This window comes from Gobius niger (assembly GCF_951799975.1).
Source record: "Gobius niger genome assembly, chromosome: 4".
NCBI classification, from domain to species: domain Eukaryota; kingdom Metazoa; phylum Chordata; class Actinopteri; order Gobiiformes; family Gobiidae; genus Gobius; species Gobius niger.
The window spans coordinates 35,754,034-35,778,617 of record NC_136855.1 but is presented as its reverse complement, the minus strand read 5'-3'; the positions used below and the strand labels follow the sequence as shown (position 1 = coordinate 35,778,617).

General features: G+C 42.6%; 1 protein-coding gene across 1 annotated transcript in view; it reads left to right on the top strand.

Annotated features, from left to right (window-relative positions):
* The window catches only part of trpm5 (transient receptor potential cation channel, subfamily M, member 5), a 47,248-nt gene extending 23,754 nt beyond the window's left edge, over positions 1-23,494 (top strand). The window contains exons 11-24 of the mRNA XM_079554674.1: positions 3,095-3,218; positions 7,742-7,887; positions 9,372-9,484; positions 9,567-9,665; positions 11,184-11,442; positions 11,692-11,810; positions 14,224-14,356; positions 15,408-15,582; positions 16,936-17,104; positions 19,317-19,495; positions 19,773-19,905; positions 21,221-21,293; positions 21,378-21,468; positions 23,338-23,494. Coding sequence (XP_079410800.1) covers positions 3,095-3,218; positions 7,742-7,887; positions 9,372-9,484; positions 9,567-9,665; positions 11,184-11,442; positions 11,692-11,810; positions 14,224-14,356; positions 15,408-15,582; positions 16,936-17,104; positions 19,317-19,495; positions 19,773-19,905; positions 21,221-21,293; positions 21,378-21,468; positions 23,338-23,453 — 1,929 coding nt within the window. The 3' untranslated portion in view covers positions 23,454-23,494. The remainder of the gene's footprint in view (positions 1-3,094; positions 3,219-7,741; positions 7,888-9,371; positions 9,485-9,566; positions 9,666-11,183; positions 11,443-11,691; positions 11,811-14,223; positions 14,357-15,407; positions 15,583-16,935; positions 17,105-19,316; positions 19,496-19,772; positions 19,906-21,220; positions 21,294-21,377; positions 21,469-23,337) is intronic.
* Positions 23,495-24,584: the final 1,090 nt, after the last annotated feature.

The following is a 24,584-nucleotide window of genomic DNA, read 5'->3' as shown; positions in this document are numbered from 1 at the left end:
AATTTCCATTGAAAGGATTTACAATGTTTGGCCTTTTTGGGACTTCTATTCTCACTCCACACCTCCATAACTCCGTGGTGAGTTTTACCGTTTCATCTTCAATCTACAGTGGGATTATTTGGTTGGTTTTGAGAAGTTTATTTGTGTTGCCGTCGCGAGAGGAACTTCATTAACGGAACTCACATTTTAAGATTGTTAAGTAATTTTACAAAAGTTCCTTCAAGTTGTAAATGACACGATTAAAGTGTTGAGTGCTATGAGGTTTTAGCTTGAATTCGGCAGAAACAACATGCAGCTATTGTCCTCGATTCGTAGCTTATACTGTTTTAGTTCAAGCCAAGGGTCATCACCTCGACTATTGCATTGAATATGACTGTGACCCAAAAGTCCCGGGCCGATTTTTTCTGTCAGTCCAGCCCTGGGCGGCCGTCTGCCATTGCCGTGGTGTCATTAGCGGTTCTGTGTCACAAAACTCACCTACTGTTGATGTGTTTTTGTGGTCATTTTCCGCCAATTGGAAACAAGCTCTCTCTCTGTCTCTCTGCTAATTGTTATTGACGGGACTCCCGCGTGAACAACATGTGAAATCTGATTGCACGGGCTCTTTTGACTTCTCTCCTGCCGCCAACGAGGGCGTGGGTCCCAGACTGATATTTTAAGAAGGTCCCCGGTTCAATCCCCACCTGGACCGGGCCTTTCTGCGTGGAGTGTGGAGGCAAGATGATGAAGTGTCTTGCCCCAGGACACAGCAACAACCACTCTACCTGAGTCTTACTGCACACAGAAGTTTATTCACAAAAAGAGTTTTCATGTTCATGGCAGAGCCGCTCTCTGCTGCCCTCTGTTGGATACTCAACTTATTTCCAAATAAAGCAAGCATAATCCCACATTTATAAAAGTCAGATCAAGTTCCAACAATTGTTAACTAAGCCTCGCCGTTCTAATAATATCCAAGATTGAGTTTGAAGTACAAAGAAACACAAAAAACATCTCTTTAATAAAAAAGAACCGAAAGAATATGGCACATTATTGTCATGTCACTCGCCTCTTTTAATAGTCCTTTGTTCTCCTCATCTTCGCTCGTCCCCTCTCATTTCTTCACTGGCCCGTCTCGAACCTTGGAACCAATTAGTGTTATCGTTTCCGCCGCCTCCCTGCTGTGCATATTTCCCACGTCTGATTTCCAACATTATCTCAAATTATGGAAATTGCATTCAGCATGAGCACAGCCCCGGCCGCAGATGGCTCCAGCTCTCCGCAGCGTGTGCATTCCTAATTTGATTGTTTGAAGGATCTCTCTTGGCGGAGCGCAGAAGTAGGAATAATTGTGACAACGGCCGCGTCACTTGATTCCGGATGGCAGGCTTATGTCTGCTGATAGAATATGTACAGACGAGAGCACATAGGCAAATGTATGGGGATTTTGTCACACATAACAAGACAAGTCTACCATATAGTATTAAACCAGTCGCAACACATCTGTTATTTATAGCCTCGCGTGTTCATTATTTAAGATTGAAGCTAATGTCAGACTTCTCTCTTTTGAGGTCAAACTATACCCTTTAAAACCGAGCACATTCTTAACCAGGAATTGAGCCTGTCACGGTGATAATGAAGTTCTGGATTCATGCTATGTTTTCTTCTTCATGTATCCGTTTCTTTGGCCAGTAGGCTTGACAGCACAGTGTGAAATGAGTTGAAAAGTGGTAAAGCCGAGAGGTAGAGATTTTTTTGCTTCGTCAAAAGCTCTGAGTTTGGCCACCTCTCCACTATGGCACAAACTTAAAGCTCTTGACTCCCACCTGTACAGATCCCATCTTCTCCGGTTGGTCTTTACCCTAATCAAAAAGCTTCTTGGGAAAAAGGCACCAAAACAGCCACAAAAAATGAGAAGAAAACAAGGATGTAAACGCAGCAAAAAAGTGACAAAAACTCAACAAAATGAGACAAAAATTCAACAAAGATGTGACAAAAGTTCAACAAAAATGTGACAAAAATTCAACAAAGCTGTGACAAAAATATGACAAAAACTCAACCAAAAAGTGACAAAAATTCAACAAAAATTCAACAAAAATTCAACAAAAATTCAACAAAAATGTGACAAAAATTCAACAAAGATGTGACAAAAATATGACAAAAACTCAACCAAAAAGTGACAAAAATTCAACAAAAATTCAACAAAAAATCAACAAAAATTCAACAAAAATTCAACAAAGATGTGACAAAAATATGACAAAAACTCAACCAAAAAGTGACAAATATTCAACAAAAATTCAACAAAAATTCAACAAAAATTCAACAAAAATTCAACAAAAACTCAACCAAAAATTCAACAAAAATGTGAAAAAAACTCAACAAAGATGTGACAAAAATGTGACAAAAACTCAACCAAAAAGTGACAAAAATTCAACAAAAATGTGACAAAAATTCAACAAAAATGTGAAAAAAATTCAACAAAGATGTGACAAAAATATGACAAAAACTCAACCAAAAAGTGACAAAAATTCAACAAAAATGTGACAAAAACTCAACAAAAATGTGACAAAAATTCAACAAAGATGTGACAAAAATATGACAAAAACTCAACCAAAAAGTGACAAAAATTCAACAAAAATGTGACAAAAATTCAACAAAAATGTGACAAAAACTCAACAAAAAACCACCCACCCACAATTTTACCCAGGCCTGTTGGTCTCTGAACCGCTCTTTGTCTGACCCGTCACCTAGGACCTGGTTGCCATGGGAGATCCTACCAGGGGCACGAAGCCCCCGACAACAGAGCTCTTAGGATCATTCGGGTGCTCAAACCCCTCCACCACGTTAAGGTGACGGTTCCATAGTTTGGCAAAATGTCGAAAAGTTAAAGGGGGACCAATACTTACGTAACCCACTGTATAATCAAAGAAGTCTCCACTTGTTTTCAGCCACATACTGTTTGAATATATGATAATATCTATTTATTTCAACAAAACACGGTTAGCTCTCCACTGGAAATACATTTTAAAAAGCCTATTGTGATACACGTGTGTAAAGCTTGTGTGCCTTGGTTTGCGGGCTGTGCATACGTCTATAACACTTCTCCTCTCTCTCCCAGGGCCCAGAGGCTGTGGCGGCGGCACTCGCGGGCTGTAAGATCCTCAAAGAGATGGCCCGGCTCGAGTCGGAGGCAGAGTCAGCGCGGAGCATGAAGGAGAACAAGTACGAGCAGTTTGCCCTCGGTGAGTCTGCGCACTGGAGTGACAGGAGACACGTCTGTGCCACGATGTGACAGCCATGATGTGACAGCCATTCAGTACCCTATTGGAGACCCACAATCACCCAGGGAATTACACCTTAGACTCAGAAGAACTTGTGCAGAGCTGTTTCTTGTTGTTCTGGCTGTAGGCGATGTTTATGCTGAGGGACTCACAAATGACCAGGGTGCTTTAAGGTGAGAATAAAAGCCTTAAGCAGAATCAGACCGAGTTATGCTGTGTTTCTGCGTAGCACTGTTGCCTGGTTTTATTCGTCTACCCATTACAAATGGACTAGAGCAGCTGTGGGCGGCGCTCCCACGGACGCGCAACAGTAGAATACACATTTTCTGAAGAAACAGCAGAACAGCGATGAAAGTTTTGTGAGCCAGGATGAAAACACTGTGAACAAATACTGCCTTTTGATGGAGGTTATGGTGTTATTCAGAGGAGTAAAGGCATAAAACTAGAGGAAAGACGCAGCACAGAGATGAACTGTGAAGGACATGCAGACGTTATGCTAACACTGTCTTAAAGGAACAGGCCACCGTTTTTCCATACTAAGATATATTCTTGCCTGAGCTTAGACGAGTTGATACGTACCTGTCTGGTCTTTGTGCCGTCTATAGCAGGAAAATTGTTGTTGTCCTTCCAGTGAGCTTTCGCTTTGCAGATTTGGGAAAATGCCATCATTATTAAATTCATAATACTGCGGCGAGAGTGAATCTATTGCAATCTGCCACTGGGAGCCCCGCAACGCATTGTGCCATTGGTATCCGCGACACGGCTTATGCTGGCGGTGGCGCTGCAGCCACACTATGGGGCGACTCATTACATTCTCCCGCAACCCAAAGTCCCACATCAGCATTTCAGCTAAAACGCCAACGTTAACTTACTTGCTATAGAGCTGTGGGAGACGGTCACGCAGGTGAGTCAAGAGGTTCGAAGTATTGCTGCATTTGGAGACACTTTTTCCTGCACGCTCCGCAAACAGGAAAACTGTCTTCTATCAACTGTCCTTCGGCTTTCTTAAAATACCCAAAACATGTCCAGACTTCAGGCTTGGTCTCTGAGGCTGATAGATCCTGCGCGCTGTTGTGTCGGACATGATTCCAGCTTCGAGAAAGTTTTGTTTTGGAGTGTGCCTGCGCAGCAACTTCAGCAGATGAGACGGCGGCTCATAAGGCGCGGTAAAATATTTTTTCAAAAACAAGACTGTAATTAATGTTGTCAACATTTTTACCGGGGTTTACCGCTACACCGGTAACCGTGACATCCCTAGAGAGGTCAAATGCTAACAACATCTTTGGCCGTTTTGCGTGACTGAGCACACGCACAAAGACCAGACAGGTACGCATCAACTCATCTAAGCTCAGGCAAGAACATATCTCAGTATGGAAAAATGGTGACCTGTTCCTTTAAGTTGTGCTAACAGCAGCTAAATGCTAAGGCTGGATATCGTTAAATGATGCTAGCTTGGGATCGGAAAAAAAGTTGGTATAGAAATTTTTTTAATATCGAAAGCAGGTACAGAAAAAAACATGTTATATCTAGATCCAAGTTGTGATGCTGTTGGGTCCAGGGACAGCATTAAAGGAAGTGACTTAGTTGTTTCAAACTAAATAGTTTTCCCCATTTTAAAAAAAAATTTGTTCCCTATTACTCCTCATTAAAATTGTGCCCAATGTTTGCTTTTTTGTCCCAATTTTTCTCATTTTACCAATTTATTGTACATTTTTTATCATTAATATTTTTGCTATTTTCCCCAATTTTCCCCCCAATTATTCCCCATTGTCAAACATTTGATGGAACCGATATTGTAAATTTGCACATCTTCCACACACTATTCTTCAGTTTCCTAGATCTAGATGACATATATTTTAGTATAGATATCGGAAAGGTATCGGTATTGAAACCAAGTATCATTAAAGTACTGAAATGGAAAAAATATATATAACCCAGCCCTACTAAAGCCTATCTTAACCAATTACCCGGCCAATTAACAGCAGTATGAAATATTCAATCTCATAGTCTGTTTTAGTGAGTGCTTTCCTCTCTCCTCTGACCAATCAAAAGCCAGATGTTTTGAGAAGAGATTTTAGAGAGATCTGACTGGTTGTCCCGGTGCAGCCAAGGAAAAGTATTTACTTGCGCCCGTGTGTGTCAGACTTGAGCCCTGGTATGGATACATTCATTTTATATATACATATATTTGCATAGGACGCTCCACGGTGTTATCACAGCGGACGTGACATGAGTTTCCTGTTGTCAAAGTCGCATCATTACACATCACAAGTGACAAACGTGAATATCAAACTAATCAGGTTTGGGCTTTTGGAGGCTGCGACCTGACAAATATTTGGGACACCATTACTACACTGACACACATGGGGAGGGCCATGACAAATAATCACTTGGGAGAAGTGGAAATCAGACAAGAACACAGCCCATACAGTGAGCCGGGATCACATTAAAGGTGTTGGGTATGTGGGATTTTTTAAACATTTTACCTAATGGGTTATGTAAATATGTTGAAATATTTATATATCCTTCATCTTGGTTGGTGTAGTGATATCCTGGCTTTAGTATTACAGTCACCAGTTCACTGTGCAGATCACAGTAACTGAGGATGATCTGACTAAGCTTATTGACTAAGCCTTGTGTCGTGCAGCTCTTGTAAGCTCTAATTCTACACCCGAGGCTGAATTTTAAATGATTACAGCCACTTCTGTGAAATTATACTCAATTCAATCATTTGATCTATACCATTTTCACTCATTTAGGACTTGGATGAGCAGTAAAAACTGCACACAACCGTTTTAAGGATTAGGAAGTGCAGAGGCTGTGAATGTTCTTTCCTCATGGCCAAAAGGTCCTGGGGGTGATTTCTGGAGCCCCCGCTCTGAACCTCCTGTGGAGATGTGCAGAAGGGTTATACACTGCACCAAGATGTACATTTCACTGTTTACGCTGCTGCCCGTGAAGCAACATGTCACTGCAGAAGACAAGGACAAATAGCCAAAACACAGAAAGTAGAAAAATCGCTCCGATGTACCACTGACCCCAGCCTGACAATGGAGCACTTAAAAATGCAGTCACTCACCACAGCGCTGTCCTCAGTCTGTGTTCCAGAGCTGTGTCCTCGACATCAGGGGGGCCCAACCTTAGAGCTGCAGCAATCTCTCCTCATCTCTTACCCTTCCTAACATCGCACTGCAGCCTCATGCACTTCCATTCAGCACTTACATACTTTATACGCTCTCACAGGACACCAAACTGCTTTAGTCCACTGTCCTGAGAGAAAGAGAATTTACCGATGGTCCCACTGCAGCGCTGGGCTCTTTATGCGTCAGAAACGGGACCAATAGCCTAATTCAGGCTGTTTAGGGCAGTAGAGAAGTGGCCTGATGCGCCAGACTATTCTCCTCTGTTTACTCTAAACTGTGTTTATTCTGAACTGAAGATTACTTTATTTCAAACATTTCAAATATAAAGAGGAAGAAGTGTGTTTGGCTCACCAGGCTAGCAGAGACGGTCTTGCTGTCCACTGCTGGACTTGGTGGCCCATTTCTGTGTGCAGTCTGGTTTCCACATGCTTTTCCAATGACCAAATACATGTACACATTATGCTTATAGTTCCTCCTTATCAAGAATTGGAGTTGGGATAAATTTCCCATAGGGACAAAGGAGCTCAACAGTCCTGTGCACTTTGAAACTCACTAAAGGCACAACAGAGGTGATTCAGTTATGCTTCAACTTCTGATCATAGCGCAAATATTTTAAAGATGGTCATCACCAGGTTCCTGTTCTACAGAACCCACAAACAACACGTACATCAGGTCAACAGTTTACATTCAACACGGGCGCACACCAGAGAGGATCGTGCTCGAGTGAGGCCTCTGAGTCTGTCACTGATGGTCGCAGCGAGAGCCGTCGGCCAGGTGTTTTTGAGAAATGGTGACAGACTAGTTTTATGGTCAGGTGGATCCCGGTTCAGGGCCCGGTGAGCTCAGTAAAAGGAGTTTTCACTGTACACCAGGTGTTATTAAAGTGTGGTATTATGGGTGAGAGTCTGTTTGTGGGACCAGAGCAGACAAAGAGACAGATGGGCAGTTGTTCAGCAGAAGGAAGTAGAGTTTGATCCCAAGGCTCAGAGCTTAGTTCTGGAAAGTCAAGACAGTGACAGAGCAGTGCAGTTATGGGTCCATCGTGTACAGTCTCATCACAGGCGCTTCCTTTGTCGCCAGTGATCAAACAGGAAGAAGAAAAAATAATTACTTTAAAAAGATGCAACATGCTTCTTATATATTTTTGTTTTTCAAAGTTTCATATGCTGTAAATATACTGAATATGATTATGCGTTCGATCATAGATTATGGTCCATAATGCGCTTCCCTGCTCAAAAAGTGGGTGGGACTGTTGTTTTCTACATTGGAAACAATGTCCTTGAGGAGTCCCCTGGCGGCTGACGGGCCCCTGGGGCCTGCATGTACTATGTGTGTGTGCAGATTTGTTTGGCGAGTGCTACTCCAACAGTGAGGACCGCGCCTACGCCCTGCTCATCCGGAGGACCCAATGTTGGAGCAAGTCCACGGTGCTCAACCTGGCCACTGAGGCCGACGCCAAGTCCTTCTTCGCCCACGACGGAGTCCAGGTAAGACAGGTCCAACAGTTTGAGGAGCCATTGTTTTATGTTTAGTTCTGTTTGTTGTTATGAAGTTCGATCAACCGGAAATGAACATTTATCAGGCGGAGCTGGTTACTGTGAGTCTCACACGATGTTGCAGCGTTACAATGACTTATTCAGTTTTATATGACATAAAAGTTGTTTGTGTTTACATCTTTTGGTTTCATCCCCTCACTTACTCGCACTGTACTTTACCTACTTTCATTTGCCTGAATCTTCACTTTACTGTAGCCTGTCAGGTATTCCCAAAGTCCAGGACATCACAGCCCCCTTATCGATATGAACATATCTATTGGGGCCCCCCAATAATAATATATTTACTCTTAAAGAACTTTTTATGTTAGAGTTAAAATTACATTTTAAGAAACATACAGGAATAAGTGTGGGTTAAATACTGATTTAAGTACAATGGAGCAAAGAAATGTACATTTCTTAAAAAAACAACAACATATTTTCAGTGTTTTGTAGATGAGCTTTGGAGGGCCCCTGTAGTGCCTCCGAGGCCCCTCAGGTTGGCCCCGGACCCCACTTTGGGAACCACTACATTACATCATGCAATTAATAATATATATCATAGAAGTAGCTTACTTCTGTGATCCCTGCTGTAGAGAACCACTGGATTAAACTGGTACAGAGCCATTGGATCCATCTCCAGATAATTCTAGCACTTAGGCATTATTTTGGATTTGTAGTGGGGTCTGTTCCAGTGTTAATTTCGTCGACTAAAATGTTTAGTCTTAATTTTAGTCAAAGTGATATTTTTGACGACTAAAATTGGACTAAAACTAAATAAAAAGTTGTTCATGAGACTAAAACTATGACTAAAATGTCCAGATATTTTAGTCGACTAAAATAAGACTAAATAAAAATGAAAAGGAGAGACTAAAATCATCCAAACTGCTATTGACAGTCTGAAAGAGCCTCATATCATGTAAATTCACTGCCAAATGAACAGGTCTGAGCTTTATTCATCTGGAAACAGCTCCATGAAGTCGAGGACCTTGATTAAATATGATCAGAATATTACAAATGCAAAGTCGACTAAATTAATCTTAAATTTAGTCGACTAAATTGACATGCAATTTTAGTTGACTAAAACTAGACTAACATTGAAAAGCTTTTTTTGACTAAATCTCGACTAAAATTAAATTACATTTTAGTCAAAAGACTAAGACTAAAACTAAATTAAAATATGTTATCGAAATTAACACTGGTCTGTTCTCAGGACTTGCTTGATTATCTGCCGTCTCCATCTCCTCACGGTGATGGTAAGGCCTGCAGTGCCCTCTAGTGGCAGGCTCACCCCATGTGCTTCTACAGACAAAGATACATGAGTTCTTGTGTGTTTGTAATTTCTCGATCTATATTGAGGGGGTTGTAGCTGTATCTTAATGTTGATTTTTGCAACTCTGTCCCCCTAAACTTCACGTCCTCTGCTGCTGTTTCCCCAGGCTCTGCTGACGAAGATCTGGTGGGGCGCCATGACCACAGACACGGCCATCTCCAAACTGGTCCTGTCCTTCTTCTGCCCTCCGCTCATCTGGACCAACCTCATCAAGTTCAGGTGCTCACTCGTCTGCACTGGCGTTTTCAGACCCTCCTACGGCCCATAGTAGTAAAACATGTTGTTTTTGTGTGTGCGGCAGCGACGAGGAGATGGAGGAGAACAACAAGGGCCAGTTTGTGGAGCTGGACAGTCTGGACACGGAGAAGGCCCTGCTCCTGACTGACGACGACGACCCACTGTGAGTGGGAGGTTCTTAATGGATCTTTTTCCTTGCGTTTTTGTCAGCCCTTTTTCCACTTTTTTTTTTCATCTCAATTTTGCCACTTTTTTCAAGAAGCTTTTAGATTTGGGTAAAGCCAAACTGGAGAAATTGTGCTTGGTTGAGGTGGTGGTTAATAGGTTAATTACGTTAGAATAATAAGACTGTATTATTATCTCTGGAGGGGATTGTAGCGGACTGAAATACTCCAGACTGGATTACATCATTGCAAAATTAGTTATTACATTTATTAACAGACAATGAATTATGTTTTTTTTTCCTCCTGACCCCTACACATCACTCAGGGACCCCCAGAGGCCCATGGACCACTGAGTGACAACGCATGTCTATTTGAAAAACCAAAGTACATTTGGCTCATTGAGACTTTTATTTTTGGGGAGTTATCTGAGAATATTTCTAAGTGGTGTAAATGTAAAAAAAATATTGTGCAACTTTATTATCATTTTATGGCCTTTTTATTTTGGAGTTGTTCTTATCTTTTAGGGTATTTTACTACATTTTTACTTATTTTAAGTGGAGATGTGAGGCCTGTGTGATCATTTCAAACACTTCAAAGACAATAGCAGCTTTATTTATTTTGGAGAATGATCTTTTAGGTTGAGGTAGGTGCTTAAAGAGACTAGATGCAAGTTAGTCCTTTCATGCTCACTGCTGCCACCCCAGGTCTTGTGCGTACCTGCAGCTTCTATATTAAGCTCATGCATGACGGAACTTCGACCCGAAGCAATATCTTTTTGAGCGACAGTGCAGGATTTTAGAGGCAGTTGTGGTGAACAGGTCTGAGCTCATTCTACACATTAGGACATGGCTGGAACATGTAGGGGGATAAAAATACTTAGTTTTAACATTTTTAAACTCCGTATAGTCCCTATAGTGTGAATAAACAAGTTTGTCAAATTGTTTTTGGCTTTACACAGTCTTTTCTTTAGCGGCACGGACACTTTTTCAGTTTACTTTTTCTGTGTAAAGTGTAATTAATATTTTTCATCGCATTAAAGAGACTACACTGAGTTGAAAAAAAACATATATTTTGTATCTTCATCCCCCTACATGTTCTAGCCATTTCCTAATGTGTAGAATGGGCCCAGACCTGTTCATCACAACTGCCTCTAAAATCCTGCACTGTCACTCAAAAAGGTGTTAATTCGGGTCTGAAGTGCCGTCATGCACGAGCTTAATGTAGAAGCTGCAGTTACACGTATGACCTGAGGTGGCAGTAGTGAGCATAAAATGGCCAACTTGCATCTAGTCTCTTTTAAACAAAACCAAAAAAGCAAAAACTTAATTACCTTATGTTGGTAAATATGTTTCCTGAATCTTGACCGAGAAGTAATTAACATTAAATACTAAATTGTCTTCTTTCTGGAGCGTCTATTTTTGTTGACAGTAAACATTACAAGTGCAAAAAGGACCCGACTCTACATCATGTTCTCAGTGAAAACATTACTTACAGTATTTGTATTTGCTGTGTGTCAGGGACCTGCCCCCCGGGGCCCCGGCTGACCAGTCGTGCGCCACTCTCTGGTGGCGTTTCCTGCTGCGGCGCTGGAAGCGGTTCTGGAGCGCCCCGGTCACTGTGTTCCTGGGCAACCTCATCATGTACCTGGCCTTCCTCATCCTCTTCACGTACGTGCTGCTGATAGACTTCAGGCCCCCTCCGCCCCTCGGCCCCGGGGCCCCTGAGATCATGCTGTACTTCTGGGTGTCCACGCTGGTGCTGGAGGAGATACGACAGGTGATATTTGGGATATTCTATCTGTTGTGTTATTTCCTTATTACAAACACACACTTGTTTATTAAAGAGGGTATTACTTTTAAACTACTAACTACCATTACTTTATATACATTTTGTACAACTGTAATTTACTTATTTAGCGCTATAGAAGCTCTTTATCAGCTGCATACTTGTACTGCACCCATGTCGATTGCATTGCCCCTGATAAATAAACATAGATATCTACTACTTTGTTTCTTTCTTGTGCAGAGCTTCTTTACGGACGAAGAGATCAACATCCTGAAGAAGTTTAAGCTGTATGTGGAGGACAACTGGAACAAGTGTGACATGGTGGCCATCTCGCTCTTTGTGGTCGGGGTCGCCTTCAGGTAACCCGTCCAGCTCCATTATATGACAGCGACGTCAGGTCAGGGTTAGGAATGGAGTGAATGTAAAATATCCTCCTGTAAACCATGTCTGTGAGGCGCTACACAAATATAGTCCCTCCTTACGTGCTTCAACAAAGATGGAGATACTTACTCTGGAAAAGGTCAACCAGCTTTGTCGTATCGTAGGGTCCAGTCTTGTAGTATTTTTATGCCAGATAAATAGTCTAGTCACTTCTCCATTTGCCCAAATATTTCGAATTAAAACTCACACACCGCAGTAGTAACAACAATAGTGATATTGATAACAATTATAAGGCAAGACGCTGCAGGTTATATAATAGGTTAACTTCTTAAATTTAGAGAAATCAATTTGAATCTGTTGCTGTAGATTACGTACATATATATGAGGAAAAAATGTATTGAAAGGTTTTTGTCAATTTATTTTTTCATATAAACATAAAGCCTTTTATGCCTGAAAATGCCTAATATTCCCATTTTTTAATCAGATAAAAAATGGGATTTTTATCTGACTGAAAATCCCATTATTCCGATTTTTCGGCGACAAAATCTGAATAATGGATCAAGCCAGGTTTAAATGTATGGTTTTATCTAGTTGACTTTTTAAGGCTCATTCATACTTCAAAAGACGCGAAGTCAAAGTCATTTTTGCCTCGCAAGGTCCATGGAAATGTCTCGTAACCAAATGCATTTCCATGGTTACAAGGCAAAAATGACATCACTTTGTTCTTGCAGCTCTCAGTGTAAGAACAATTTTCTTGCGTCTTATGAAGTATGAATGAACCTTTAGTCACAAAGAGTTATTCTGAGGGGATTTTTGTTTTAAGATAAAATGTTTATTTGTGGAAAAAAGTGTATTAGGGTTTCTGGTAGGTTATCTGGATGGAATGTATACGTAACCATGGACACAGATCCATCAATAGTGACAAACTATCAGAAACCTTATATGTTAAGTGGTGATGTCACAGCTCTACTTCCGGGTCCGCAGTTGTGCGAGAAACTACAAAAAACTCTAATACCACAATCAATATTTCTGAAACTCAACAGAGAGTTACTGAACATACTTATTTATCAGACTCATTAGCCAAAAATGCTTTACCTACTGCTATAAAAGTTATCAAAATCGGTACATTTGAGTTTAGTGGAGAATGCTATCGTCAAGTCGAATAGTAAATATTACTTCTTTAGCAGTAGGTGCGGCATTTTTGGCTAATGAGTCTGAGAAATACAGTGGGGCAAAAAAGTATTTGGTCAGTTCCACATAGACTTCCTATTGGATTTCAATACTTTTTTGCCCCACTGTAAGTAGGTTCAGTAACTCTTTGTTGAGTTTCAGAAATATTGATGGTTGTTTTTAAGAGTTTTTTAATGTTTTTTTTCTCGTATATTTGCCGGTCTGCTAGTACCCGGAAGCGGAAGTTGTGACGTCACACTTAACAAACGTATAGAAAGCATCTTAGAGGCCACTGTGATGGAAAGAAAAGGTGCCATGACGACAACTCATACAGCCGCTGGGTCACTGAAAGGTCAAATATGCACAAATGTCAACTTTTTTTTTTTTCTCCACAAAACGTTGCATAATGTACCTTTTGAGTCCAAAACTGGACAATGTTAAGTTATAGTGCTACTTTTGTGGAGATGTGAGAAAAATGCATTTTGAGAAAATAGGCCTTGAAATTACAATTTCCCATAGAAATATTGAATCAGTGAAATAATAACAACATACGTTGAGAACTTTTTTTTTTCAGTTCATTTGTTCATTATTTTATTATCATCAATTTGTTTTGCCTATATTGTTTGCCCTTAATGGTTAAATATATAACTGTGAATATGAAAGTACTCGTAATCTTTGTGTGTATCACTGTTTTTGTTCGTTTTGTCAGACACTAAGGTTAGAGATGTTAAAGATCTTTTACCTTTACATGTTTCAGCCGCCATCTGCAGGCCGTCATCAGAAGTATCACCGGCGTGCGGTGACGTGTCACTTATCAGCTGTTCTTACTTCCGAGGCGTGACCAGTCTGACGGTCCCAACAGGTCCGACAGACTGGTCACGCCCCCTGCTGTCCCACACCTGGGACACCCTCCTCCAATGATTACGCCCCCTGTCGCCCTGAATCCACCGGGCGGCAGGGGGCGTGACCAGTCTGTCGGACCTGTTGGGACCGTCAGACTGGTCACGCCTCGGAAGTAAGAACAGCTGATAAGTGACACGTCACCGCACGCCGGTGATACTTCTGATGACGGCCTGCAGATGGCGGCTGAAACATGTAAAGGTAAAAGATCTTTAACATCTCTAACCTTAGTGTCTGACAAAACGAACAAAAACAGTGATACTAGAACACAAGTAGACACAATGAACGTTACGAAGTTTATATCTTTGTGTGTGTTGACAGAATGGTGGACGACATGTACGAGGCTGGGAGGACGGTCCTGGCCATAGACTTCATGGTGTTCACTCTGCGCCTCATCCACATCTTCGCCATCCACAAACAGCTGGGCCCCAAGATCATCATTGTGGAGAAAATGGTCAGCGCACGACACATGACACACTGCGCACGGCACACGGCACACGACACACTACACATGACACACGAAACACGACACACGACACACGGCACACGACACACGACACACGGCACACGACACACGACACACGACACACGACACACGGCACACGACACACGACACACGACACACGACACACGGCACACGACACACTACACACGGCACACGACACACGACACACGACACACGACACACGACACACGGCACACGACACACGACACACGACACACGACACACGACACACGGCACACGACACACGACACACGACACACGACACACGGCACACGACACACGACACACTACACACGAAACAGGACACACGAAACAGGACACACGACGCACGACACACGACACACGACACACGGCACACGACACACGGCACACGACACACGAAACATGACACACGACACACGAAACAGGACACACGACGCACGACGCACGGCACACGACACACGGCACACGGCACACGACACACGGCACACGGCACACGACACACGACACACGAAACATGACACACGACACACGAAACAGGACACACGACGCACGACGCACGGCACACGACACACGACACACGGCACACGACACACGGCACACGACACACGACACACGACACACGACACACGAAACAGGACACACGACGCACGGCACACGACACACGACACACGGCACACGGCACACGGCACACGACACACGACACACTGCACACGGCACACGGCACACGACACACGACACACGGCACACGGCACGCGACACACGAAACACGACACACGACACACAATACATGACACGCGATACGTGACACACGATACATGACACGATCAGTTTATCATTCATAACATTTTTATTCAACCTTTTTTTGTAAAGTTGATGAACCCCTGTGTAAGCGATTCATCATTCTTAACACTTGTTTTGTACTTTTTACTTTGAAGTATTTTCTTTAGCAAATACAGTTCTTGGTTTGTCCTGGATCAGTTTCTGCTTCGTCCCCAACACTTGCCTGTATCTGCTGCAGATGAAGGACGTGTTCTTCTTCCTGTTCTTCCTGAGCGTGTGGCTGCTGGCGTACGGCGTGGCGACCCAGGCCCTGCTCCACCCCAACGACCCGCGCATCGACTGGATTTTCCGCCGCGCGTTCTATCGCCCGTACCTGCACATTTTCGGACAGGTCCCTCTGGAGGAGATAGACGGTAATGCACCGAATGCTAGTGTTCCTGAACCCTTTGTCTCTCGAGTACATCCTTTAATTCCTGTTTTACTCTTAAGACCTTCAATATTTGTTAATTATCAACAAACCAACACTTTAATGAGAGAAGAATAGACTTATTTATTCCCAGCAACCAATTTATTAGATTAAAATTCTTTTGCTGCCATTGGCATGAATGGAAAACTCCTGTTTTTCTTTGAAGACCTTGCACTTTAATGCCGTCACTGGACCACCAGACATCAAAAGTTATTCTCTAAAGCAGGGATCTCCAACAGGTAGCTCGCCAGGCCTTTCTATAGGTAGCTCGCCAAAGACTTTCTACATCTCTACACGCTTGATAACTCCAATTTTAGATGCATTTTCTGCTTGTTCTGAACTTGCTGAACACCATCTGCAAACAGTTTGGTCAATTTTGTTAAGTATAAGGACAAAACTAGAGTCATTTTCTTTGAAATACCAATTCTCCAAGGTGAAGTCCACCTAAGTTGCATTTTACACAAGTGTTTTTGAAGCATAAGCAGCTCTCCGACGTTCTTGTTGTGTAAAAGTAGCTCGCCGGGTAAAAAAGGTTGGAGACCCCGTTCTAAAGATATACAATTTTTTCAGTACATGCTTTTGATGCCTTTATTTTTTTCAATACCGGTAGTATCTAAACTTTATATCATACTGGTATGGTTTAATGGTGCCCATCCATCCATCCATCCATCCATTTTCTTCCACTTTTCCGTTTCCGGGTCGTGGGGGCAGCTGTTGGCGCTGCCCAAATCACATTGCACCAGCCCCTTATGGCTCCTCCTGCAGGTGGTGGGTCCGCAGAAGGATGGCCTCACGATTCAAACCGGGCCTGTTGGTCTCTCATAAGGGGCTTACGAACCGCTCTTTGTCAAACCCCTCCACCACGTTAAGGTGGCGGTTCCAGGAGGGGTTAATGGTACCAATATGAATGAATAAAAAACAAATAACAAAAAAACACACAAAACAGGCACTATTTTAAATCTTATTATACAACAAAGTAAAGTGAGCCTTCAGCTTCACAAGTGTCCTCCGCTGAGTTTTTGCAGGAAGCACTTAAAACGTGTTAAGTGATACTTAACAAGCTGTACACCACGAAATTGTAAGAAAATATGCTTATTCGAATAGGTCTAAGATCATTTTAATTAGAAATGAACAGGAAGTACTGGCCTTTACAACTGCATTCATCGGATACAGCCACATCGTAAGCCAATTGTAATAATGTAGCATTTGTACTTTTTCTCAAGTAATGGTTGCACAGTTACTCTGTGTGTTGGCCCTGACTCCTCCGTGACTCACCGCTGTGTGTCCGATTGTCCCACAGCGGCGCGTTTCCCCGAGATGAACTGCACCGACGACACAGCGGAGATCGTCGAGGGCCTGAGACCGCCCTGTCCCAATGTCTACGCCAACTGGCTGGTCATCCTGCTGCTGGTCATCTACCTGCTGGTCACCAACGTCCTGCTGCTCAACCTGCTCATCGCCATGTTCAGGTCGGGTCAAAGGGGGACGGTGAAACCTCTGTGGTTTTCATCACTTTCTCATCACATTTTTGTCACTCTTTCTTTTTGTTGCTTTTTCATCACTCTTTCGGCCCTGTCCACACGTACTTAGATATTTTTATAAACTCAGATATCTGTCTGCGTTTGGGCTTTCATCCAGATAAATGACATCATTATTTTGGATACTTTTGTAAATGCATTGCAAAGTGGAGACTTTTGTAAATGCTGTGTAAACAGAGAAGTATGGACAGAATATCCGGATATGTACAGTACAGGGAAAAAGTTTGGACACACTGTTTGCACTACGGTTCTCATTGCCGCCCTTAATTCTTGGCATTTTCTCCATGAGCTTCATAAGGTCGTCTCTTTAGAATGGCTCTTTAGAATGTTGTGATTTCACATGAACGCAGCCTATTGGGGGTACGGGGACCCAATGCGAGCAGATCTAAAAAGATGGTAAAACTGAACAGTATTGCAATATTATTTTAAAAGAAAACTTAATAATTTGCTGTAAAAGCTTTGCAATTCAGGCTGTTTTTGCTTTATTCTTACTACAATATACAACTAAATACCAATAAATCTTAGTTTAACAGATAATCTTCTAAATAATTGGCCTTAACGGGACTATACGGAGTTTAAAAATGTTAAAATTAAGTATTTTCCTCCCCCCACATGTTCTAACAATGTCCTATTGTGTAGAATGAGCTCAGACCTGTTCACCACAACTGCCTCTAAAATCCTGCACTGTCACTCAAAAAGGTGTCCGAGCTTAATATAGAAGATGCAGTTACACAAATGACCTGAGGTGACGAGTGAGCCCCTTTAAAGTTGAGGGGTGTATGTGTGTATTAAGTGTGTATATGCTGCCTGCCAAGGGACTACAGATGGAAACTAGCATCCCCGCTATAATCTGGCATATTTACAGTGGTCATGTGCAACTGTACATTAATATGCATTTTCCCTATTAAATTAATAAATAAATAAAAAAAGGACTCAAGGGGTACGTGAGACAAAAAAGTAAGATTTTTCTTAAGTAAGAGTTTTCTCCCTTCACATCTTCGTTGTAATGTATGATAAAAAATAAAAAGGTTTGTTGAGTTTTTGTTTGTTTTAGGGGTTTGATATTTTGTTGGCGAGCGTGCCAGAGATATCCAGGAAATAACTACAACATGGCGGCGCTCCCTCATCTTTCCCTCGTGTATTTATTCACAGATAGTTTACAAGCCATGAATTAAAATTTACAAGGAAGCCTTGAGCTTCCTTTGACTTCTCATGAGAATAAGTAACACAGGGAAAAAATATAAAATAATATAACTTTTGCTTGGCACTAGACAATGCCTCCACATTTACAATTCTGTATTCAAACACATTTTTACATGTCTAATGGAAGAATAAGTTAGAAGAGCAGGGCTTGTATTAATAGTCATGTAAGTTTACATTGAGGAGGTGGACTGTTTCAAGTACCTGGGTGTTCACCTCAACAATCAACTGGACTGGTCCCACAACACCAACGCCCAGTACAAGAAGGGCCAAAGTCGCCTCCACCTTCTGAGGAGATTGAGGTCCTTCTGAGTGAGCAGGCCTCTGCTCAGGACTTTTTATGACTGTGGTAGCTTCTGCTCTCCACTACGCTGCCGTGTGCTGGGCCTGGGCGGCACAGAGCGGGACAAGAACAGACTGAACAAGCTGGTCAGGAGGGCCAGCTCCGTCCTGGGCTGCCCCTGGCCCCTGGAGCAGCTCTTTCAGTGGCAGACTGAGACACCCTCAGTGCAAGAAGGAGCGCTACTGCAAGGCCTTCATCCCCACTGCTGTTAGACTGTACAACAAGACTGTAAAGTAACATGTGCAATAACCCCTTTGCAGAAATACATGCAATAATCCCTGTATTTAAATCACTTACCTGCGTCACTTTATCAAACACTTGCACTATGATGTAAACCTGCACTGCTAATACTGACTTTAACACTTTTTGTTACAGTCTATTTACTTAACTATTTACTGTTTATACTTTTGTCCCCACAAAGTCCTTGGTAGCCATTGTACATAAGATACCACTGTTTTACTATTTAATTGTTTTTTCGCACACCCTGAGTGTGAGCTGAATGTAACACATACATTTCTCCATTGTGAGATCAATAAAGGCTATCTTATCTCATATCTTATCTTTACATATTGACAAATCTGTTGTGTTTGCTGTGTGCAGCTACACCTTCCAGCTGGTGCAGGGGAACACAGACATCTTCTGGAAGTTTCAGAGGTACAACCTGATCGTGGAGTACCACAGCCGCCCCGCGCTGGCCCCGCCCTTCATCATCATCAGCCACCTGTCCCAAGTGTTTCTCAGCCTGTGCAAGGAGCCCGAGTCCAAGCTGGAGCTCCTGGGTAAGTGCTGTATGATTCTCAAGCTTTTCAGACTAACTTATAAAATACTTTCTAAATACCGCCGGGACAGGAGTAAATTCGGACTAAACCAGGTCTAAAAAAGAGTAAATAATGCAGTGATGACTCTGCTGTAGATCCACTATGAGCTTCTTGTTTTGCACATGAGGAAACGCTTGGTAAATGAACGCGGATGTCTTTAATTATTTAGTTCAAGGCTTAAACAAAAGTGAAATGAGTTGCTAAAATGATCACTGTGTGCATCTGTGTGGCGCTGCAGAGAAGGAGCTGCCTCCAGGCTTGGACCAGAAGCTGATGACGTGGGAGACGGTGCAGAAGGAGAACTATATGGCCAAACTGGAGCGTCAGCTCTGGGAGAGCAGCGAGGAGCGCCTCAAGAACACTTCCTCCAAGTACGGCTGCGAGATGAATCAACTATTTCAATGGTCACAATAAGCAAAGCGCAATAACAAAAAAGCGCATTCCAACTTCCATGGGGTCTTATTTGTAAAATGTAGATTAACCTTTTCAAAAAGTGGTTCATATGGTCATAAGGTCAAAAGTTAATGTTCCTGGATGTGTTTCATTTTTATTTACGTTATTTGATTTTCAGGCATAAATTGTAAATCTATTGCAATCACAATAGTCATCGGGGCTACAGTTTGCTTCTACCTGCTGTTGCAGACGGAGGGAGGGAGGGAGGGAGGGAGTTCAGCTTCCTGACAGCCTGAAGAAACGTTTATCTTTTGTATGTGATTTTATTTTACCCTCTGCTGTATTTGCTTGACTGTATCCCTGAAGCCTGTTGAGAATGTAAGTCTTGGCTTTAGAAAATACCAATCAAAGTATTTCTTAGGCCCTGTCCATAAGGAGTCAAGCTGAGGACCAAATGCAAAGATATTTTATCAATCCAGTGTATCGTCCATTCGAGCCCGGCGTTTTGAGGGTCTGTAAACGAACATTTTCCACATTAGGTCCCAGGGTGGAAAGATCTCAAAACGCCGTTTACATGTCTCCGTTGTTACGACGTCTCCACAACCTTTACTAAAACGATGACATCACAGCGCCAGAGTGGTGTCTGTTATCCATAATCTGCTGACCTTATAATGAGTTTTACTCATGGATCTATGATGGTTTTACTCCGTTCCTCTTCCACAAGCTACAGGTGACAAGTAGAAAAACACGGCCGAGTCAGTCTGTGTTTTTGGACTGACAGTAAAAGTCACTGACAGGTTTTTCTGCTTTAGTCCCGTTACGTCTGAAGAATAAACTCTCCTCCTCGTCTCTTCTGGACATCGTAAATCCTTGAATCCATTTCATTTTCACTGTTTACATTCCACAAAAGTTCACTGCGCATTCACCCTCTTCATCTTGTCCTATTATCTGTGTTAGCGTCACAGCGCCTCACACAGGCCTGGCAGATGAATTGCGCCGTTTTCACAGACCTGAGTCGACCCATGTGGACGCACACATTTACTAAGCTGGCTTCAGGCTTACAAAGAAAGTTTCTGAAAATGTATGCATTTTGTCTTTGTGTGGATATAGTCTAGATATTAGTAGATATTAAAGTAGAAAGTAAAACTAACGAAACATAACTTCACAGTGAAGTTACTGTTCTGTGTTATTGTAAGACTTTTAAGTAAAAAAAAACACTTAAAAAAATGGGGTAAAAGTAATAGGTTCTCCACTAAAATAGCGCTCAAGTAAAGTACAGATCCTCTTTCCCAGGGTGCAGAGTTTGCTCCGAATCGTTGGCGGCTTCAAGGACCAGGAGAAGCGCCTGGTGTCCGTGGAAGCCCAGGTGAGACTAGAAACACTCCTGCAACTCATTCTAGAGCAAACAAAGTCTTTTCCCTAAGCAGCGGTTGTGGGTTTGACTCCTCAGATCCGGTACTGTGGCGAGGTGCTGTCCTGGATGGCTGAGTGCTTTTCTCTGAGCACCCTCAAATGTGACAAAGACGCCCCCAAAGCTCCACGTGAGTCTCTGTCATTAGAATGCACAATAGGGATAGACACTATTTTAAATATTTTTACTAGTCTCACCAACCTACAACCTGTGATGTTGACCATTTGACGCGGATGGCCACAATCATGCAGTGTGTACCCGGCACAAGATGGTCCAGGATAAGTTGTTTTTTCACTGCTGCTTGGACCGTCTCCATGGTTACACATACATTCTATTCCAAAAATCTACCAGAAATCCTGAAAAAAAAAGAAAATTTATCCTGAAACATTATAGAGGTCACCAGGATGGCGCTGAGCTAACCACTCATGCAGCCATTGAGTCACTGAAAGGTCAAATACACACAAATATCAACTTAAAAGTTGCATAGTGCAAGGGTTCCTAAAGTGGGGGTCGAGACATTGAGGAGTGAAATTAAGCCAAATATCAAACATTATTTAACCAGATTTTAAATGTTGTGCACCTGGATTGAGTATAATAATAATTATATTTACAGTGGGGGGTCCTGAGTTGTTGGTGTTGTGAATGTTGGGGTCACCCCTGAATAGTTTAGGAACCTCAGGCATAATTAGTGCACCTTTAAAACAGTACTAAGTAAGTCTTGCCCCTAGAGGCCGTATGCGCAACTGCAGGTGTCATAGCAAGTTGCGATTTTTTTAACTTATTATTATACGGCTCTTCACAACGTAAGTAGAACGCTCCATTGATTTGAATTGGATTTCCCAACGTTATACCGGTCATTATTTTCTGATAGAGGACCTCTAAAAAAATAATGACCGCTGCCAATGGCAACGGAGTTTGTGCTTTCATATCACTCCGCACGTACGTAGCAGCGGGCACTATCTCTGTCTCCGTCTCTGCGAGAGAAGTTGGGGGAATCGCTCGTGAAGTTAGCGGGAGTCTGACTTTCAACTTACCCAGAGATTCACCACCATTCCTCCTGCACCTTCAACTAAGTAGCTAGGCTAGCTACTAGCCGTGCTGCTTCTAGCCTAGCCAAGCAATGCGCAAACTTTTGGGAACTATTTGCCACAGAATAAACCTTTCGACCTTCATAAAAGTGAAGTGTGTGTTGTGTGTGTTCAGTTGGCAAATGGCCGTATAATAAGCGGGATAATGTATAGAACGCTGGTCATTATCGGGAAAATAAGTACCTTCAGGGCGAAACAAGACGCCCTGTCGGTACTTATTTTCCTGATAATGACCAGCGTTCTATACATTATCCCTTACTTAATTGTCCGTGAGAGTAAATACTACGCTGACATAAAAGGCGAAGGGAGAGAGGGATATTGTACATCCAATTACACAATGGAAATGTTTTTCTTCACTCGAACTTGGCTGTAAATAGTGTTTAAAGTGGCGTTAGCCCGCAGTTAGCTTCTTCTTCTTGATTCCATTAGTGTGTATTGGTGGCTCCGGTCCGGTGGCAGTCTAGTTGCAATTGTGGTTTTCTGCCCAGGGACACCGGGGGGCGATGAAAGACCCTCCAATCATCCCATAAACACTTGTATTACCCCCACAGGGACTGCGATGCACTTGTCATTACTAATGGATTTGGATTTGTTTCCTTTTTGGGCACTCTTATTTGTCCAATAGTTGTTTTGAAAATACTGTATAGGTGTAGTCTGCCTGTGTCCATTTTAAAGTTGTTTTATTATACCAATGTTAATAGTATAAGTATAGAAACAATGGGACTTTTATGACTTGGTCCCAGAGGCTTGTGTGCATCTCTACCAGAGGGTGTGAGCACTGTTAAAATGGCTGCCACATGTGCCTCTAGCTCCTGGGATCTGAAAGTAGGAAAAACTCCAACCTGAACTCTTCATTTTGTAACTTTTTCTTAACTTTTTATGGACTGTACTCATGTCTGTTTCATCCCCAGTGACTTTGACCGCTGCAAAGGAGGCGGTTTCCAAAGAGAAAGACAAGCCCAAAGAGATGGAGGACACGGACCCGGGATACGGCGCAGCCAAGAAGTTCCCTTACATCGACGAGTAACATAGTAACTCCAAGCATATTTATTATAGAACTCCGCAATATTTAAGCGTCAAGTGACTGAACTCTTGGATTATTTAGATTATTATTATTGTGGTAAGAAATGTCTGGATATATTTTTAGTATTTCATCAGCTAATAGTCATGTCAAATGTGATGTACGGTTCCTTTGTGGTATTGACTTTGAACATGTTGATACTGACTGGCCTAAGTGATTAAAAAATAAGCAGTTCCGGAGCTTAGACATTTACTTTCTTACTTCAAATGGTTTGCAAAACTCCGATCGTGATCTCAGCAATGATTGACAGACAGGATAGACCAATTAGAGCAACACCTTTTTCACGAGGAACGCTTCAAACGCTGTTTCTTGCTCCGGTTTTAGGGATTTTGTATTTTCCAAATGATTTAAAACAGACGAAAGAGCAGAAGAAAACAGTGTATCAGTCACTGCGCTGCCATCTTTAATGTGTTAGAAGAGGGCAGGGATTTTCGTCTCTTGGTCCGTGAGTGGTCCAATATTGGCTTCTTTTGAACAGAAAGGCTGGCCAGGCAAACCATAAGAGTGATGAATTTAATAAGAAAGCAATCATTTCAAAAGCACGATTTGTGAGTAAAAATCCTGGACATTCATCCATATAATTTTTTCCGCTTTATCCGGGTCTCAGCAGAGATGCCCAGACTTCCCGATCCACGCACACCTCCTCCAGCTCGGGACCCCGAGGCGACACCAGGAGACATAGTCCCTCCAGCGTGTCCTGGGTCTTCCACAAGGCCTCCTCCCACTAGGACATGCCTGGAACACTTCCCGCGGGAGGCGACCAGGAGGCATCCGGAACAGATGCCCGAGCCACCTCAGGTGCTCCTTTCGACGTGAAGGAGCAGCGACTCTACTCCGAGCTCCTCCCGGGTAACTGAGCTCCTCACCCGATCTCGAAGGGTGCGCCCAGCCACCCTGCGAAGGAAACTCATTTCGGCCGCTTGTATTCGCGATTTTGTCCTTTCGGTCATTACCCAAATCTCATGACCATAGGTGAGAGTGGAAATGTAAATCGAGAGCTTTGCTCCCCGACTCAGCTCCGTCATCCACATCATGGACATAATACAGTAAATCGTAGACTCCTTCTGACTCCTCCCC